Below are 18,065 nucleotides of genomic sequence, written 5' to 3'. Positions count from 1 at the left end.
TCAGATGAACATATGCGTGCATGTATGGATGCAGCTGGCCTTTTCATAAGTAGTTTGGGGTCAGTTCATCCCACTATTAGTTACAAAGGCATAGGATACTTTCATTCTTGAAAACCACTTCCCTGTGGACAGAATAGAGGATTCACACCTCCCTCAGCTTTAATGCATCAGCTTTCTAGATGTTGCAGGAATCTGCAATTCAAGCACAGGGGGCTCTAGAGAGACAGGACTCCTGTGGGCACCCTTTATCATTTGAAATCATTCTAAAGACTTACTCATCAAAATTCAGATCAGCTCAAGGCTGTCAAATGAGAGCCTCTCGTGTCCTTCAGAAGGTCACAGATGAACTCTTGATAAGCGCTTGCTTAGCTTTTCTTGGGTGTTGTAAACAAGGGTGTGCTGGCATTTGAGGACTCATAAGATTGATCATCCATCCTAATGCTAGGTTGACCCAAAAGGGTGAATGAACTATGTATTGTCTGTTCCTACAAGCTCTTGTCTTTAGAGGAATTAACTCATATGGTTGTTTTATGGCCAACTACTCTCAACCCTATCAAAGAGAGGAAAATTAAAGAAGTGCAAACACTGTAGTTAGCGGTGCATACACATGCCTGAGTGTGCAAAGTTGTCCATGAGCAGGACTGAGATTCTCTTAGGACTGAGGTCCTAACAAGGTGTGTCCCTGGAGCGTGCCCTGACTAGCAGACGGCACACCCCTGTCTGTTTTTGATGTGTCTTTTACTTTTAGGGTACCAACTGCAGTTTAAATGCTTTCTTTTATTCCAAGTAAGCTCTGATGTTTATTTTCTCTGGTTAATTTTTCGTGAATATTTCTTTATTCAATAACTGCTGTGTCCATACTGCTGTTGAGACGGGTTTGTGGACACAGTAGAAATAAAGGGAAAATAGTCTCTGCCTTTGAAGAGTTTCCAGTGTACTCAGAAAAACAAGAATAATAAAGACTGCATATTGCTGGGTATTTATGCTACACAGGCACTGTGTCACTCTCTTACCTCTAATGGGGTAGATATTGTTTTCCTCAGTTTTATAGATCAGGAAACTGAGGCTCTGGAGAGCTGCACTTAGCTAAGATTCTATACTCTTAAGTGGTAGAATTTGGATTACTACCTAGAAATGTGTGACACCTGAACCAAAGCCTGAACACCTTCTTTTTTTTTTTTTCTTATAGAGAACAGCAAAAATTAGTACAACGTGTGATCAAAAAATACCAAGGAAATTTACATTTTAAAATATATTACAGTAAAAGACACATTGCCATTAAGCCCCCTCAAAATACTCCCCCTCTCTTTGAACACACCCTACTGAATAGTCTTGCCACTTTCTGAAGAAGTTCCAGAAGTCCTCTTTCACATCTTTAAGGTATGATAAAAAGTGTGGTAAATGGTACTGCCAAGCACTATCCATTGGAAAGGCAGGCTCTTAAAAACATTATGACGTGTCTTCATCCACATTGTCCATCGAATCTGGAACCATGAGACTTAAACATTTTGAATCAATCCAGGAAATCAAAGCAGCCACAAGAGTGCAAACTAAAGACACTTGCAAAAGAAGACTTCCAGAACTGCTTCAGAAAGTGGTAAGAAGAATGGGATGTGTGTTCAAAGCAAGAGAGAGATTTTGAGGGAGATTAATGCAATGTCCTTTACTATAATAAATTTGTGAAACTTTAAACATTCACCCTATATTTTGACCATACCATGTACATTAAGTTCTTGAAAATAGATGTGAAAGCTAAAGCAATACAATACTTGCTGAGTGAGAACTGGCAGCATGAACCTGGAACCTTGCTATAGAAATCACAGTTACTGAGACAAGTGGATTCACAGTTTTATGCTTTTTCCCTAATACCCTCATACAAGTAAAATATACCCCCTCTTTTGCAATTATATTCTTGTATTATGATGTAGTCTCTTCTGTAGTCATCAAGGATCTGCCTGAGGTGATGCTGCCGCCTCCTTCGTGCAACAGGGTGTCTTCTCAGGGTCCCTCTGCAGATGAGAATCCTAGCCTGGAAGCACCAGTGCAGACTGGGACTCCTTCTCTACTTCCTGAAACTGTCAGCAATCTGACATTTCTTCAGCAGCTACTCAAACTAAAGTACACAACGGGGTGATCATGTGATGGGTGATCTCGTAAGGTCGTGGATCTCTACACAGCATGAGAAAGGCCAAATACTGTCTTGAATTGTGCACCTCTGGTTCCCCCTCATCACTGGAGGCTGACATTCATGTTTAAGAGAGAGTGTGACCCACAAACCTTGCACTGGGGGATTGCCGTGGTCTTAGATGAGCACAGTGCCGTGTTAGGATGCCTCTGGCTGCTCAGCTTCTCAGATAAAGTTCATGGGGCAGGCAGCATCTGCAAAGTCAACTTAGGCATATGTTATCCTGGCACATAAGTGGCTGGTCATTTGTTCGTTGAATAAGTGAATTAATATTTTTGAATTTACATATGCACATGTTTATAACACATGTGTCCCAGAAATGGGATAGACCGAAATAATTTCCACTCAGCTAACCAAATTCCATGGGTCATGACTCAGCATTGTGTATGGCCATCCATTGCTTTTGACCTCCAGCACTAGCCCTTGTTAAAATTGTAAAGTAGATGGACTTTGACAGGTGTCTCCCTCTGACCCCCTCCTAATGATCTTCATAGTGACCTTCAAGGTTTGACCAACAAACCAACCCTTACGAAACCTCATATCCTAAGACTTACAGAAGTGGCTGAGAAAAACTTAAATTGCCCTTCCTCGCTAGCATGTTGGCATGGTAACAAGGTTCAGCAGGGGTAAAATGCTAGACGTAGACCTGGACATCAGGCCACCACTGGAAACAGGAGCTCTGGAAAAGTTACTCAAGCCTCAGGACAGTCACCTTGTCCTTGTCTAGGGGACACTGGCCCCTTGAATGTTACCCTGCCCACCCCTTTGGGGCGTTTTGTTTTGTTTTGTTTTCTGTTTTCCCCAGGTAGAAAATGGTTGAGGTCAAAAGGTAAGCCCAGACTCTTAACTAAGTGTAGTAGAGTTATTACTATTATTACTGTTTTTCTTTCTTTAATAACCTACACTGCATAACTCTGCTTCCTTTAACTTTAAACTATATGTCTCTGAAAAATCTTGCATGCAAATGTTCACATCAGCATTAATTACTCCTATTAGCCAAAAGGTAGAAACAATCTAGATGTCCATCAACTAGTGAGTAAAGAGACAAAATGCAGTCTCGCCATGTGGTGGAATATTATTTAGCCATAAAAAGGCTAACAGCATGGTACAGCCTCAGTGAAACCTGAAAGAGGAAGACATGCAAGCCACATACTCTATGTCTATTTCTGTCAAATGTCCAGAATAGGCAAACCATGAGACAGAGCAGTTGGGTGGTCACCACGGGGAGGAGGGAGGGTCAATGGGAAGGACTACCAGGGGGTGCAGGATTTCTTTTTGATTTATTTCTGAGAAAATATTCTCAGAGAGTGGTGATGGTTTGGGAATATGCTGAAAACCTCTGAATTGTGCACTTCAAGGGGTAAGCATTGTGGTATGTGAAGTACATCTCATTTCTTCCTTTATTTACTTATTTATTAATTTTTGGTGGTACTGAGGATTGAACCCAGGGCCTTCTCACTGAGCTACATCCCCAGCCCTTTTCATTTCCAGGCAGAGTCTCACTAAGTTGCCTGGGCTGGGCTCAAATTTGTGATCCTCCTGCCTCAGCCTTCCAGAGTGCTGAGATTACAGACATGTGCCACCATACCTGGCTTTATGTCTCCATCAAAAAAAAAGAATGGAGTTATTCTTCAGAACCGAGAAGACAGGATGTGTTTAATCCTAGCTATCAGTGACTACAGCAGAAACACGTCACCCTTGAGCAAGCGTGTCACTGACTGGCTGACTATACATTTGAGCTGTTGGAACAGTACTCTGGTGGCTCCAGATTCGAAGGGGCCTCACCAAGCACAGAATATCATTCTAGATGCTAAGGAGTTAAATAAGTTTTAAAAAGAAACCAAAGTTTTTGTCTGTAAAAGAGCTCTACATAAGGGCTGGGGATACTCAGTGTTAGAGCATGTGCTTAGGGTGTGCAATATCCAGCACCCCCAAAAAACCCTCAATCTAAATGAGGTCACTGTGGTGTTTTTCTCCTATAAACAAGAGCATGAATAAACAGTTACGTGAATATGTATGTGTAAGAATAAATGCAATATTATAGTTATATTTATTAGGGCTCACTTTGTGCCAGGGGCTATTTTCAGTTCTTATCTTACCACATTAGTTTCACAAAGTCCTGTAAGTAGTTCTCATCATTACAACCATTTTATAGATTAGCAGACTAAGCACAGGAAGCTAAGTGATACGGCCAAAATCATACTGGAAAATCGAGATACATTTTAGAAATATATATACTGCTGGGGGTAGAGTTCAGTGTGAAGGCCCTGGGTTCAGTCTCCATGACCACAAAAGAAAGAAGGTAAGGGAATGGTGATGGGGAGAGGAGGAAAGAGAAAACAGAAAGGAAGGGGAGGGAAGAAGGGAAAGAAGGAAAGAAGGGAGAGAAGGAGGGAGGGAGGAAGGAAGGAAGGAAGGAAGGAAGTCTTGTGCCCAGATTGTGAAGTCCCAAAGACCACCAGGAGGCCGTTTCCGATGTAAGCACACAAGGGTCGTTTATTCAAGCTTAAGCAGGGACTCTCAATTGTCACCGACACAGCGGATCGAGATTGAGAGCCCTGAGTCCCAAACTAGCAGGGTTTTTATTGAGAATACAACAAGCTTTGGTTATTAGTAGCCAGGTGATTGGTTAATACTTAATACATATGAAGTGTAGGGTTTTGGTTGGCTAGGCTTTGGGGGTCGAAGGGGATTACGTATTGGTTTTTGTAAGGGAGAAAGGGGCAAAGATTAACGGCCGATTGTCACATACTGATCGTTAGCAGACCCACCGACTAATGGCCGCATCTATCTTGTGTGGATAGTTAGCTCATTAACTGCTTATCTTATAGATAGTGTGCCTGGAACGCTCTTTCCCCGGGTACACAGGTGGTTGGGTAATAAACTCAGGAATTTCAAGTGGTGAATTCCTAGTTTAAGCACAAATTTGAGAGAACAAAGGAGACGGCTCCAAAATGGAGTCATTTTGGTCCCACAGAAGGGAGGAAGGCAGACAGGCAGGCAGGCTTTAAAATGCAGGTACATATAAATAGTGACAGTTAACGTTCAAGACAAAAAAAGCAAAAAATGTAGCTCAGTGATAGAATGTATGCTCAGCACTGGGAAGCCCTGGGTTCGATCCCCAGTGCCACAAAATAAATAAAGAAAATGAAAGTCATAGCAGTCATAGCAGAGAAAAGAAAGCCAGAGACGCTCGCACCATGGCTGGTGAAGTGGGGCATGGAGCCTGGGTCCTGCACAAATTTTGAAGACAATCAGAGCCGAGGTCTATGGACAAGAAGAGTTGAACCATGCAGTTAGTTCTCTGTGAAGAACCAATACGGCCCCAGGGCACACTCAGGAAGAGAGCAGCATGAGATCATGGGTGGCCAGGTGGCGTGGGACCTTGAAAGCCCATAATGAGAAGTTTCAGTTTGGTGCTATGCAGAAGAAGGGTGGGTAGGAGAGGAGGGGGAGGGGAGGGGAAGGAGGGGGAGGAGAGGAGAAAACTGTTGTGCAAGTGGGTAGGAGGAGCTTGTGATGCCAGACTTACCTGAGGGAGATGATCGGGTGGAGTCATTAGCACTGGGAGCAGGAATGCTGTGGAGATGATCCAGGCATGGAATTAAGACTTTGACCAGCCACACGGCCCTGGAGAAAAATCTAAAAAAGACCATTGTATAAATGACAGAGTGACAGCATCTATTGATCCAACAGATAGTATTTCAGCACGGTGCTCTGATGTTAAGTTCTGCTTTTTAAAATAAAATAATTCAGGAAAATAGCAAAATATGTACAGTACATCCTACTAAGATGAAAAGTTAGTTCTCCCCTTCCACCTCTCATGCTTTTCAAAAGTCATTATTGTTCAAATTTTCCTGTGAACTAAAATATAACTTATATAAAAAATATATATATAACTTATAGTGCTTCTTACCCATTTGAATTAACAAGCAGTACCCACTTTATAAACCATTTAAGAAAACATTAGCTTGGTAAATTAAGAACATTTTCCTGAAGTGCTGGGGCTCAAACCCAGAGCCTCTCATGGGCTAGCAAGCACTCTGCCTCTGAGCTACTCCCTCTGCACTGTGAAAGACTGCATCCACGTGCTACATATCAAACAGCAAGCCTTCAGCCAAACCCACCACCTTCTCACTGGAACTTCCTGTCTGCTCCTGCCTTCCTTATTGCTGTCCAAATGCCCTTTTCTCCCTCAGTTTCCCAACTGAAACCAAACCCATCCTTTCTGGTCCAATTCAAAGATTTTCATGAAACCCACCCTGGTGCTCCAAAAGATGCCTCTTCTCTAGCTGAGTTACTCGATATCCTGTAGCTTGCTGTCACATCTAATGTGTTTCTTCACTGACTTCTTTCAAAATGGTTACAGAATTTCTGCCAGATCTAAAGGGCCCCTTAAAAGCTAGATTCAGTAGGGGGGAAATGGAGTAGAAAGAGGTATCAGAACAGTTGGGTTAGCAGAATGAATTGGTCCTGGTGTTCTATAGCACAGTAGGGTAATTTTAGTCTATAGTAATTTATGATGTTTCAAAATAACTAAAAAGAAAGAGTCCAAAGGATCTTACTACATAGACATGATAAACATTTGAGGAGATAAAAGTGCTAATTACTCTGATTTAATCATTTACCTTAAATCCACACAAATATGTGTCAATTAAAAACAAAAACAATATTCCGGTGTGGTTGTACATGCCTCTAATTCCAGCACTTGAGAAGGTGAGGCAGGATTCCAAGTTCAAACCCAGCTTGGGCTACACAGCAAGTTCAAGGCCATCATGGACTAGATACCAAGACCCTGTCTCAAAAAAATCAATCAATATAAAAACAATAACATATTTTAAAAATAAAAGTTTGTGTTAGAGTTTGCTAATGAGCTAACTCATTATTTTGAAAACTGATAAAGGGAAAGAACCAATCACTGAAGAAGAAGAAAAAAAAGCTAGACTCATAACTTTGCATCTTCCAACTTCGTATCTCCAGAGTCCATGACCTGGTAGAGTATCAGGTCAGTTTATTGCATAGACACATAGCTCTTATAATCAACATGAATTTTAATGGATTTTTTGGTGTGTTCTTAAAGTAGCACAAAATTCCTCCCTTTACACTGTCACTTATTGCAAAAAGTGAAAATGCCACATACCTCTTAAATGCCAAATGATTCCAGCTATCTCACGATGCCCTCCTTCTCTTTCAGGCCTTGCTCTATTACTGCAAAACATTAACAGAAACCAACCTGGAGCTCCAGAAGGCAGCGTGCCTGGCCCTGAAAACCCTGCAGGTAAAGCCTAGCCACAGTATCTCTCATCTCCTTTTGGCTGTTTATTAGTTGTGGGATCCTTACTTTTTTTCCCTTAAACAGTAACTGCATGTGACTAAAGTCAACAATGGCAGAAAATAATGTCTTGCAAGAGTCCACAGGAACATTTGCCTTTGGGTTAGTCTTAGACAAGTACCTCATCCTAAAATAAAGATGACAGGGTAATTTCACCAATATATATTGTGTACTACAAATAGCAAGGAAAAATCCAATTTGCAAAGAAGTATCAAAATTCATTGTGCCACTAAATTCCCAGGCCCTTTCCCATGAAGCTCTCTTTGTTAGGTAGCTAACCTATCTTAACTGTGTTGGAGGGCAGTGTTAGTGAGGTGGGAGAGAGCTAAAATGTAAACGGAAAAAGAAAGAGCTGAGAATTCCCAAGCAGAAAGAGTTTACTTTTCAATGGGTACTTTAATATTTGACCTACCTTTAAAAATAAATAAACAAGACTAATTAGCCTTGAGAGAAGAATGAGAAGACCACACCTTCGAACTGACTAAAATCTTGGATGGGCTGGTGGGACAGGGGCAGGGAGAGACAGGCCCAATGGGACATAAAGAAAAGGATTAATGCCTCAAAAGAAAAAGTTAATGAGCTGTGAAGAAAAACAACTGTGGGAAACTTTGCCTTCCTTGTTACTTGGTCAAAAAATTACCTTCAAAGTGGCAAAAAAACAAAGCTCACAGCGATGACTGTTGATTTGGCCATGCTTTTTACAGGGACTGGGTGTCTGTGATTGGATTTTATATAAATGAAGACACAGTGACCTGTCTGCATTTTTATGGATTTAGGTGTTGTGCAGGGAAAGGCAAAGGCTCAAGTTTTAACCCTGGAGTGTCTCAGGTCTGGGGACCCGGATTCCTCCTTGTTCCTTTCCTCCTAAGAGGTGGGATCCTTGCTACTGAATAGAAGACCTCTTTCAAAACCATCTTGCAGCCCCAGCTCCTGAGGAAGGGTTCACACAGCATAATGTGAAAAATGCATCATTTCTCACCCCCCGCCAGCAGTCGTTCCTCGCCAACAGGTCAAGAAACACAATGTTCTAAAACAGTTAATGAGAACAAGCAGAAATTCTCCATTTTTCTTCTCTATAATCAGCCCAGAAACAACCTTGAGAGATCAGGTTCTCAAGCCAAGTGAGCTCTGCATTCAGGTCTGCCATCTGTCTCCATAGGCTAGAATCACCCTGGCCTCCACACTGGGCTCCCTCCACTTTGCCCCTCCCAGCACCCAGCACCACCACTGCTACTTTATAAGCCTTGCTTTTCTCCAAGAAAGAAAAGCATGATTTATTGTCCCTTCTCAACTGCTCTAGCATCTCAGCAAAAGAATTTTTGTCTTGGGGACAGCAGCCCTGTTTCTTCCACCTGCCCTCAATAGTGGGCCCATAAAGGTTCCGAGAACCCCACACATATGATCTCCCAGGTGAACATCTACTTTCTGTGATCATTGAATTAGGACTTAGACCTGGATTTCAGACATGAACTTAAAATTCAGTCCAAATCCTTTAACATGGTTTATAAAGCTCTCCTTGATTTAACCCTTCCTTCTCCATACATTATCTCTGGCTACTTCTGGATTTGAGGCACTTCTCAAGCTATTGCTCTGGCCTAGAATTTATTTCCTTTTCCACAGTCACTCTCCCACACACCCACAATGGGTCTAACCTTGGCCAACATCTCTAACACACGCCTTCCTCCACGAAGACGTCCCTGCCTAGACAGGTTGCCTCCCAGTTCTCCCCCAGCACAGACTCAGCCCTTTGGCCGTTACAATAACTCCTTGTTTAGCGATCTGCCTTTCCACTGGACTGTGAGCTCTTTGAGCCAGGACCACAACTGGTTTACTGTAGAATCTCTCAAGCGTTGTGAACTGCCTGGCTCACAGAGTGCTCAATAAATGTTTGTAAAATATGCAAATAGAATTCCCATCATTGACTTTTATTCTTCTCTTCTGTTTTAGTACATAAGCTAAAGAATAGGAGTTCTTTCTTAGGTTTTATTTTTAATTGACAAATATTTTATGCATCTATGGAGTACAGTGGGCTGTTTCAGTATATGTATAGGATTTCTTAAATTAGACTTTGTTTTTTAAGCCAATGGGATAGAGTAGGAAGAACTAGGAAAAATGGGTTTCAATTGAAAAGCAGGCTAATCAGCTCAGTCCTCTAGGCCTGGAGTTCTGTGGAAGGAGGAGTTTAGCTACAGCAGAACTCCTGCAAGCATGAGCCCTGGGCCCCAGCTCAGGGGACCTCAGTGTGGTACCTCCAGGGTGGCAGTGAGGAATTCATACTTTAAGGGGCTCCCAAAGTGATCCTGACACCCACCTTGGTTTGGGATCCCCTAAGTTAGGTTTTTAAAGTTCCTACCAGCAATGAAATGCAAAGTCTTAGGAACCTCAGAATACTCTCTAAAACTATTTTCCCCGTAGGCTACCGAAAGCATTAAAATGCTGGTGAACTTGTGTCAATCCAACACTGAAGAAATGAGAACTGTGGCCTCAGAAACCCTCTTGTCTCTCGGTGAGTTCGGTTTTTTATATGAATTTACTTCTGGTATTCTTATAGGAAACTGTAGGGAAAAGTTTCGTGTACCCTGTTTTAGCAGCACTTGCTTCTGTGGGCTGTCTACTCACTGGCAGGCAGAGGATGAGAAGTTAGTCAGTGTCCATCTCCCAACCCCTGTTCACTCTGGATGCTGAGGGTGCAGGCCACTCTCTGGACCCTTCTCATATGGGTTCACCAGTCTGCACCCTGATACCAGCATTTAAGAGGCTGAGGCAGAAGAATCATGAGTTCAAGGCTAGCCTGAACTACATGGTGAAACTCTGTCTCAAAAAAATAAATAAATAAAAAGGGACATGCAAGTCAAATCATAAAGCAGAGGCAGCAGGAATGCAGGTTGGATCGGCAGTATGGAGTTGGGATTCCCCAGAAGACAAGGTTTGGTTGAGGGACCAGGGAGTGCATCTGAGGAACACTACCTGCTCCATGTACCTCAGCCTCACTCTGACCACCAGGCTAACTAGGGATCGCCCTGCAGGCCTGTGCCCCCCTGAGCCCTGGCAGCAAGGAAACAACTGAAAACTTTATTCTGTTCTCGAATATCCAGATAACACCTCCTCTTTGCTTTTTTCTTTCTTTTCCCCCCTTCACTTTATAAAGTTTTGTGCTTAGCATGCTTCATACTTTTAGTCTTTTGAGGGTACTTGGGAGAGTAGGAAAAGCTTTCCTTAACTCTGCATAAAGATAGAAATATTTATTACAAATAAGTTTATCTTCCCCATATAGTCTTAAAGTCTAGAAACTGTACTCTGAAAGTCTTCAAACATAATCCAGTCCATAATGTCACCTGCATAAAGCCTCCGCAGTTGACTATAGTATCTTAATTATGTGAAGGAGACACTCATGGCATTTATAACTGCCGTGAAATCCCGTTCATTGTTAGGATTTCTTTCTTACAATTATGGGTTTAATAAGATTTCGTTCTGCTGTTGAATATATCATTTATTGCACAGAAAGCTTAACCAGAATATATTTGCTTAAAGGATAAAATAGTAATTTCTATGGCTGTTTTTTAGATATGGAAGTTATTTAATTCTCTAAGTATACCCAGAGTGTTATTGATTTAAACTCCTTTTTTCCTTAGTGTTCTGAACTAACAATGAAGGTTAAAAAAAAAACTCAAACATTTATAAAGTGTAGCCAGAGGTGCTTGGTACCCCAAGAGTCACCTGAGTTGCACAAACAGCAGCATCTCAGAATGGTCATTAGACCGGCTTTAACTTCTGCACACTGCTCACCCCACCACCAGGGCAGGGTTCTCAGCAGGAGTGTATGACAGGGCAACCTGCACATTCCCATACCTGGCTTCCACTCCCAAGATTCTGCATGTGCCATTCTGAACTGCGTCTCTGCTCGGACACTTTTTAAAAGCCTTCCAGGTGATTCTAACATGTGATGAAGGTTGAGAACCCCTCAAGACAACATTATGAGTCTTCATTTATCCTAATACACAAATACTGGTGCATTTTTCTTTCACACAAGTAAGTGAATTAATATAGTAAAATGGTATTTTCAGTGAGAATTGATAAGACACCATGTTCCAAAGGGCTAGAAGTCATCACAAGCACTCAAAGGGCTCAGCAGCAACTATTTACCAACTACTGAGGAATTATTTTAATGTTCCAACCAAGAGCTTGCAGTAGATCCCTCTGTGATACTGGGAATGTCACTGTCCATTGTGGGAGCTGCTAAGCACACGTGGCTACTGAGCAGTTCAGCTTGGCTACTGTAGCCAAGGAACTAAAGATGTAACTGGGAGTGGAGATGCAGCTCAGTGACAGAGCACTTACCTTAGCATGTGCAATGCCCTGGGTTTCATTCCAGTGCTGGGGGAAGAAAGTTTTGACTTCATTTCATTTTGAGCAATTACTATTTAAATGTGAATAGCCACATCTTGCTTGTGGCCACTGTATTTGGACAGAACAGTTTTCACCAAGGTACCAGGACAGCATGGCTGTAACTTTGAACCATAAACCCAGGCACTCTCACCTTCAAAACTCTGCCTATATCACAAGCCCTGGCTGTGTCACAATAGTAATACAAATTGAATATGCCTTATTTATAATACTTGGGACCAAAAGTGTTTCCAACTTCAGATTTTTTCACATTTTGGAATATTTGGATGTACCTAATAAGATAGCTTAGGAATCGTCCCACATAAAAATCATTATGTTTCATATATACCTTCTATACAAAGCTTAAAGGAAATTTTGGGCAGTTTTTTAATTCACTTACATTTAGACTACAGTTCATCTCATGGGGTCAAGTGTGGAATCCTCCACTTGTGGAGGCATGTCAGTGTTCAAAAGGATTTGGATTTTAAAGTATGTCAGCTTTGGGATTCCAGGCTGTGGATGCTCAGCTTGCATTAGGACCTGTCCTGCACTAGGCTCTATTTTGAGGGATATAAGTTAGCTCATCTGGTCCTCCCAAGAGCTCCATGCAGGAGGAAGCACAATTAGTCCCATTTTATGGAGGGGCACAAAGACATGTTGGGTGTGTTAGCTTTCCATCACTGTGACAAAATACCCGGGCTGCATCCATTTAAATGAGGAAAGGTTTATTTCTGGGTTGTGGTTTTGGAGGTTTAAGTCCATAGTTACTTGGCTATTGCCCTTGGCCTATGACAGCATCATAGCAGAATCACATGCAGTGGAAACTGCTTGCCTCGTGGTGTCTAGAGAGAAGGAGAAATTCATGTTTCAATATGACTTCTTAAGTCACACCCCCAATGACCTAACCTACTCCCACTCAGCCCCTCCTCCTAAAGGTTCCACCATCTTCCACGAGCACCACAGGCTGGGGACCTAACCTTCAACATGTGGCCCGCAGGGACATTCAAGATCCAAACTATAGCACTGAGGCTGTGTACCTTGCCAGTGGACAGCTAGACCTAGTCAGGGCCCAAGGTGGAATCCTGATGCTCTAAGTTCCTAGACTCTGTGGGACTCTGGGAGAGAACTGATCACCTCTGAACTGGACTTTATCTCTGAGTGGACCAGGAATTGACCTGGTATCAGTGGCTCCTCAAATAGCAGTTGTGAGCCAGGCATAGTGGCCTCTCAGCACTCAAGAGGCTGAGGCAAGAGGATTGCTGTAAGTTGGAGGCCAGTCTGGCCTACATAGTGAGTCCAAGGCCAGCCTGAACTATGTAGTGAGACCCCATCTCAGAAAAACAAGGAAAGAAAACAAAACAAATAGCATTTGTTAGTTGAGCTTTCCATAGGCATGTGTGAGTGGACATGCAGACAGACCATGTCGGGCCCCCTGTCCCTTCATCTCTTCTACCATCAACTGGAAAGTCCTATGTAAAACCTGCTTTAAGGGCCGGGGATTTAGCTCAGTGGTTCTGTCGACTGCCACGCAAGAACCCGAGTTCAATCCCCAGTACCAAAAAATAAAAATAAAAATAAATAAAACCTGCTTTAGGTTTTGCAGAGTTTAGCATAGTTTGTTTCACATAAAGGATCACAAGCTAAAGTAATAAAAAGTTTAAAACCACAGTACTAGAAAAAATATAGTGTTGCCTCCAAATTGTCAAAGTGTGCAGAAGCAATTAATAAAAATCTCTTATAGGGGCCGGGGATTTAGCTCAGTGGTTTTGCGGTCTGCTGCGCAAGTGCAAGGACCAGAGTTCGATCCCCGGTACCTTAAAAAAAAAAAAAAATCTCTTATAATTAGCAGGCTTTTGTTTATGGAAGTGTTCACTACAGGTCTCTTAAATACAGCAGATCAGATCTCTCTACGTATTTCTGGAAAAGTTAAATGTGGAAAAAAAAAATTTAACTAGGCTTTTGGTTTATTGAAAGGTTCATGTTTCCAGAGAGTACACAACACACTTAAAATCCATGATTATACTCCTTTTCTGAAACTACTCATATCAATATATCTCCATCATTTTACGAATCTTTTTGATTTTTTTCCCTTCACAATGAACTTCTGATTGAAAGCAACTAATTATTTCTGTCTTTGTCTCATATATATATGCCTGATTGTATGTTAAGTACAGTAGGGACTTCAGTGTATTCTAGACCTCAGTGAATTTAACTTCTACATAACTTTTGTTGTCTACATTACATATCGTTACACCTAAATGATCATTTGTAAAAGTCAAATTTAGGCTTCAAAACTTTAGCTACAAAATTACTCTCTGCCTTCTAAACATAGTGAGATGCTTTCTACCAGGCAACACCTAGTTCAGTTTTGTCTGTAGCAACATCTTGAACAGCTAAGATATATTTCCAAATGACTTGCTATTTTGTTCTATTTTTCTTTTCTTTTTTTTTCTTTGGTACTGGGGATCAAACTCAGGACCTTGCTCTTGCGAGGCAGGCAGCAGCACCACTGAGCTAAATCTCCAACCCTCTGTTTTTCCTATTTAAAAAAAAACTGCTTAAGAATTGGGAAAACAATGGCTGGGAATGTAGCTCAGTGGTAGAGTGCATGCTTTAGCATGAGTGAGGCCTTGGATCCTATCCCAGAACCAAAAAACAAAATAATACAGAACAAAAAGGGAGGGAAAAAATACAGCAACAAGATGAACAAGGCTTTCATACATTTAATATAAATGAGACAGGCCTGGGGATTTAGCTCAGTGGTTCCACCACCTGCCTGGCAAGCACAAGGTTCTGAGTTTGATCCCTGGTACCAAAAAAAAACCCAAAAAAGACATATAATCCTGGAATAAATCTAGTTTGTGAAAGTATTGACAGACCACCTCAGGACTTCTGCTTTGTTTCATACCTTGGCATTCTTTTGATCTCTGATATTGGCTCAGAAGTTCTTGGTTGTTCTAAACATTACCTAGAAATCAGTGACATAATTAAGAATAATAGATGACTTTTCCTTAACATAGCAAATGGCTTACAATGGCAATCTAGTGTCAGAGGAATGGGGACACAAAGTAGCATTCCATACCTGAACCATTGATGTCAGTTTGAGTGCTGAATAAAAAATGTTGAGTTCATGTTTAATGTTGTGTATCTAGGAGAAGATGGACGGCTGGCTTACGAACAGTTGGATAAATTTCCTCGAGACTATATTAAAGTTGGAGGTCGTCATGGAACTGAAGTAGCCACAGCCTTTTAATTATAAATTAACTCTGCCTAACTACTGTCCTAAATTTAGCCCTTTCCACCAAGAAGGTGCTGCAATTTAGCTGGAAAGTGTCAAGAACTTGAAAAGTCCTGCTGAGATTGTCTGGAAATGTGACATGTTACAGAAAGCATTCAGAGTTTGGTTTCACAGTACCTTTCTACTTTCTCTTTGGCCAATAGAACAGGGCTATGTAATATTCAATAGATTACATTGTTGGTTATGTCTGACAATACTAAGTAAAAAAGTGCATCTGATTATGTATGGAATTTTAAAATAGCCATATTTGTACTTTTTGGACGTTCTTCTATAAGCTTGAAATAGTCATGCGATATTTCAATAAATATATGCCTTGCAGTTTTTCTGTCATGTTCTCAGGGTTGAGTGGTCCTTTAGCTACCTAATTTTACTTTAAATACAAAGCACAAAAAAAGAATTTCTTCAAATACAAGCTTGCCTACAAAGCCTGGGAAAATAACCCATTGTCAGAGTCTAACTTTTGTATTTTACTTTTTTAAGTGCCCATTAGTATGCTTGTTTCTCTTTAATATCCTGAAATTCCCAAATCAGCCAGGTGTGGTAATACACACCTATAATCCCAGCACTTGAGAGGCTGAGCCAGGAGGATCACAAGTTCAAGGCCAGCCTGGGGTACAGGGTGAGTTCAAGCCTGAACTACATAGGGAGACCCTGTCTCTAAATAAATGAATAAATACATAAATAAATGAAATTCTCAAATTATATTTTCATTACAGTAAAAAGATAGGTAGATGACTAAGAACTATCTTATTAAGATTATATCTATACTCTTAAAAGCAAGCAAAAACCTTAAATCTTAAGCTTTTTTAAAATTAAAAAGTCATTTTTTGGATACTATTACCTTACAGATAATTTGCTGCTAAGACAAATCAAAGCCAAAAGTTATGGATTCAGAAAGCTGTGATGTTCTTTGAGGCTTTTGAGGCTTTTTGGCCTCCTCAAAATTGGAGGAATCCTAATGGGGTAGGAGTAGAGGGACATTAGATGTGGTCTGTTGCCAGGGACAGCGCTGCATGCCTGTAATCCTAGCATTCAGAAGGCTGAAGCAGGAGGATCACTGCAAGCTCAAGGCTAGCCTGGACCACATAGTGAGACCCTGTCCAAACAAACAAAGAAACAAACAAACAAAAAGTGGTCCCTGCTGCTATAAAAATGACCATGAGATTAGGAAGAGGATGTCCTAAGGAATGGAAACTGTCCCTAGAGAAATCTTTCACTATTAGGTAGGATGCCTGGCCCAAATAGTTACAACAGCAGCTCCCAGTATGACTTCAACATAGCAGCAGCAAGTCCATTCAACAAGGGCTACAATACCTTTCAGAATAGTTCTCACTAAGTAACTTCTCTTCCTCTAAAGAGTATACAGCTGGGGTATGCCAAGGTATCAAAACAGTGTGCGTGAGTGTAATTTAAACTGTGGAGTATCAGTTGTATTCTTGATGTGTTTGTATAGAATATCATTTAGATGCCATTTTAAATATTTCCATTTTAGCAAGACTTTTAAAAAGGGTTCATTTCATTTTAAAGTAAAAACTGTTTGCCAGGCTTCTGACAAAATAGTTCTTTCAACTGTGAAGTTATAATGTATATATTTTTGTATATTTATAAATATTATATATATGCATATATCTTTCATTTTAAAGGTACATTGTACAGTCTATAGTTAGTGTGTATTGTCTATGGTTTATGTTAAGTGGTTGAAATAGTTCTTTTTAAAGAAAATCAAATCGCAGGTGTTACAGGGTTTTTCCCCCATTGTTTTTTTGCATTTTTAAATTTTTTGTGAATATTGCATGAGTAATTAATTCCATATCTTTTGTATTCACTTCTGCATTTTATTTTTGGTTACGGGGGTGCTTTTAGTTTTGTGGCATTTATATCATCACTCAATCATGTAAGTTAAAATAAAAATTATTTTTAATTACTCCTGTACAGAGTCTGATGTGGTTTTTCACATGCCTTTCTTGAGTTGGTATTTACACTACACCTCTTTTTTTCGCTTGAGTTTATTCTTATCTTAAAATTCTTTCATCTATAAATGGAGACAAATTCTGAGATGTCCGACGTTACAGGGCAGAGAATAGAAGAAAGAAAGGGGTAAGAGAAGACCATTTAAAACTGGAACTAAACAACCTGCTCTACATTCCTTTCCTGTGAGCTGAAGATGACCAATCCAAGCCACACTGCATTCTGGTTTCGAAACTAACCAAGTAGTAGCAAATACAGCCAAACCTTGGTTTGCAGGCATAATTCATTCTGGAAACATTCTTGTAATCCAAAGCACCTAAAAAAGTGTTTTTAATGGAAACTCAGATGATTCATTCCATAACCCAAAATATTCATATAAATGATTATAATACTCTAACATAATACAAAATAATAAAGAAAAATAAACAAATGAACCTGCTCTTACCTTTGAAAACCCTCATGGCCAGTGTGAGAGAGACAAGAGAGAGGAGGGTTATTGTGTAGGACAACTTCACTGTCACTAATGGAATCACTGCTACCTGCTAGTTCAATGGAACCTTTTTCTTTTTATGCAATTTTAACAAGGAACCTATCAATGCCACTTGCTTTTGCCTCATTTTGAGGATTTTGTGGAAATGTGACATTGCACTGTTATTAAACAGATTCATTGCTCTCACTACTATAGTTTTATTCAGGTGGTGCTTTTCTACAAAATTTTCCACTGTTTTGTACATCTCCCTAATCTCATCTGAAGTGAAGGATTCCTCCACCCTTTTCTCCTCCTCCTCTTTAGATAAGATCTCCTCCATAACCTCTTGCTGTTGAGTGATGATCACCCACAATCCCACAGCAAGAGAAACAGAAAGGAACCATTGGCTCAATTGTGATCATGTGACATT

The 18,065-nt window shown here is 40.7% G+C and overlaps 1 protein-coding gene across 7 annotated transcripts in view; it reads left to right on the top strand.

The window, feature by feature from the left end:
• The window catches only part of Ripor2 (RHO family interacting cell polarization regulator 2), a 219,734-nt gene extending 202,134 nt beyond the window's left edge, over positions 1 to 17,600 (top strand). For all 7 annotated transcript variants that reach the window (XM_087181228.1, XM_087181231.1, XM_021260552.2 and 4 more), the window contains 3 exons: positions 7,380 to 7,463; positions 9,933 to 10,023; positions 15,053 to 17,600. In XM_087181228.1, coding sequence (XP_087037354.1) covers positions 7,380 to 7,463; positions 9,933 to 10,023; positions 15,053 to 15,153 — 276 coding nt within the window. In that variant the 3' untranslated portion in view covers positions 15,154 to 17,600. The remainder of the gene's footprint in view (positions 1 to 7,379; positions 7,464 to 9,932; positions 10,024 to 15,052) is intronic.
• The last annotated feature ends 465 nt before the right edge of the window (positions 17,601 to 18,065 follow it).

This window comes from Heterocephalus glaber, unplaced genomic scaffold (assembly GCF_053883595.1).
Source record: "Heterocephalus glaber isolate CG9 unplaced genomic scaffold, H.glaber_assembly_v1.0 deba00001472, whole genome shotgun sequence".
Lineage (NCBI taxonomy): Eukaryota > Metazoa > Chordata > Mammalia > Rodentia > Bathyergidae > Heterocephalus > Heterocephalus glaber.
This window is presented reverse-complemented; position numbering and strand designations above follow the sequence as displayed.